Source organism: Nicotiana sylvestris, chromosome 2 (assembly GCF_000393655.2).
Source record: "Nicotiana sylvestris chromosome 2, ASM39365v2, whole genome shotgun sequence".
Lineage (NCBI taxonomy): Eukaryota > Viridiplantae > Streptophyta > Magnoliopsida > Solanales > Solanaceae > Nicotiana > Nicotiana sylvestris.
The window spans coordinates 41,734,972-41,737,464 of record NC_091058.1 but is presented as its reverse complement, the minus strand read 5'-3'; the positions used below and the strand labels follow the sequence as shown (position 1 = coordinate 41,737,464).

The window sequence follows — 2,493 nt, the reverse complement described above, 5'->3', positions numbered from 1 at the left end:
AAATTTAGAAGAACCAGAGGAATAAAACTTGAGTAATATATAAATTAGAGCATCCAAAAGTTCTTAAAAAGAAGTTGTGCTCATCACCCATGAACTTTTTCTTTCTTGACTTACCCTTTTTCTCTCTCTCATGTCCTTTTTATTCTATACTTTTATACTCTTCAATTATATCTCTTTCTCCCCATCATATCTATGAACTTTTTTCCTCCCCTATCTAACTCATCATCCACCCCCAACCTCTTAACCTCACTCTGCACTTTTTGCCTTTTCCTTTTTAAGTGCATATATATACACATCTCTATCTATATATATATATATATATATACTCAATTCCTAAGTTCCTCTACATCAAACATAGACATTCACTTGCCTCCCCACCCCACCCCCAAAAAACCAAGAAAATATGGCTCAAGTTCAAGAAAGTCGCATCTCACAAGGCATCAAGTTGTTTGGTGCAACAATACAAGTTCAAGCAAAACAAGCTGCAAAAGGTCTTGATCATCATCAACAACCAAACAAAGTTGATCATGATCATGATATTGATGAAGATCAAGAAAAAAAGCCAGACAAGATCATCCCTTGCCCTAGATGCAAAAGCATGGAAACCAAGTTTTGTTACTTCAACAACTACAATGTTAACCAACCAAGACACTTTTGCAAAGGTTGTCAAAGGTACTGGACGGCCGGTGGGGCCTTACGGAACGTGCCCGTAGGAGCCGGCCGTCGCAAGGCCAAGCCGCCTTGTGGCGGCAGCGACGGCGACATGGCTGCCGGATTATCAGATGGTTGCTTCTTTGATGTTACTAATCATGGGAATATTCACCAGCTTGACTTTGATGGAGTGGTGGCTGAGGAATGGCATCTTTTTCCGGCGGCCAAGAGGAGGAGGAGCACCTCCGGTAGCCAATCTTGTTGATTCTCTATTTGTCTTGTAGTGCTAAATTATTCTATGTGGAATTAGTAAATGAAAAAATAATGGAAAGAGAAAAAAATACAAAAAAATAAAACATTTGCAGGCCGACTTTGCTTCCTTGATTGTATATAAAAGCTGTCTTTAATTAGTTATTAAACAAAGTAGTCTTAATTACTTACTTAATTAATAGTTATATTGCTGTTAGCATTGAAAGTTCCACTGATTTATGTCCTATAATCAATCATGTTGATAACGAGTTGAGGGACAAGATAGCATGCCGCAACCGATCATAGAGGCCTGTAGTCCGACATACTTGTTAGCATCATATATATTGGCCCAATAATTGCATGTTCCTTAATCGAGGCGAATTTATATGTAAGATGGAGAAAATATTCAATCAAAATCCAATGTTAAAATAAAAATTTACTATAATGAGTTTAGATTCTTCAATTAAATTTTAAATATATAGTGTATAAATAGAATGGTATCAAATATTATTTGACGTTCTAAAATAGAAATAATGTTATATAAATCGTGACAAAAAGAGTATATCTTTTATGGTTTACCCTCACAATCAGATAACAATTGAATTTATAAGTGGTTTTAAGGATATGTGGATTAACTTGACACAAGGTGATAAATTAAGTTGCAATTGAAATAAATAAGAGAATGATAAAGTAAATTCAAACCACACGAATTAAACAGTTATAATATTGGGAGATTAGCCACCCTCGAATTAGATGCACTTCGATCGGTACTAGGACACAATTGAATAAGAACTTAAAGAGAAAAATAATGTATTGCTTGGAATGTGTGTTACCGTGTCTTAAACAAATTTTCAGACCCCTTTTATATAGCGCGGGGGGGGGGGATCCTACTTTAGGTACAATTCTATAAAAGGTAAAAATCTCTTGATTTGCGGATTGTCGGTTCCTTATTGATACGTGCCAAAATTTACGCCGTAATATCCGATCGATCACATATATTTTGGTCTTCTGTTGTTTATGCTAATAATGTTTCTTCGAGCTCGTTCGGGGTTAGGATCGATCCCGGGATCACAGACTCAATATTCTCGAAGACATGCATTCTGACCCGGGTTCTAGTCCGTTGGGACTCGGGGTCGATCTTCAGTCCTTCATGTTCCAAGCCTGATCTACCATGTCGTAGATGAGCCCGATTTCGATTGTATACAGATAGTTCCCTCATTTTTCGGAGAGTAGATGACGAGAAATGATATGAGCTTCCGATTCTTACTTTGATACCCCGCGATAGAAATGAAAAAATAAACGAAACGTCTCGTCAATCAAGTCTTAATGGCATTAAATGATTTTCAGTTGACGTTTGACCACTCTTGAGTGCGAACCATCGATTGAAAAACTATAAGTACCCCATTCTTTGTTCATTCAAACTTTACATCCAAACCCTCTACCCTTGTTCCTGTTCCTTAGAAATCTCTATACTTTCTGGCACTTATATCCTGGTTTTTTGAGATCTTTTGTTCGTCTTCATCCCAAACTATCCAGTGTACTCCTTTAACTTCCTCTTTTCCCCTCCATTTAAAAGAAAAGGCAAAGACTTCA

General features: G+C 36.9%; 1 protein-coding gene across 1 annotated transcript; it reads left to right on the top strand.

Moving 5' to 3' along the window:
• Nucleotides 1–403: 403 nt before the first annotated feature.
• Nucleotides 404–916, top strand: LOC104241557 (dof zinc finger protein DOF1.5-like). Its single transcript, XM_009796504.2, has one exon. The coding sequence runs from the start codon at nt 404–406 to the stop codon at nt 914–916; it is 513 nt and encodes a 170-aa protein (XP_009794806.1).
• The last annotated feature ends 1,577 nt before the right edge of the window (nt 917–2,493 follow it).

Coding starts and splice junctions, on each gene's coding strand:
- LOC104241557 (XM_009796504.2), top strand. CDS start 404: ATGGCTCAAGTTCAAGAAAGTCGCATCTCACAAGGCATCAAGTTGTTT.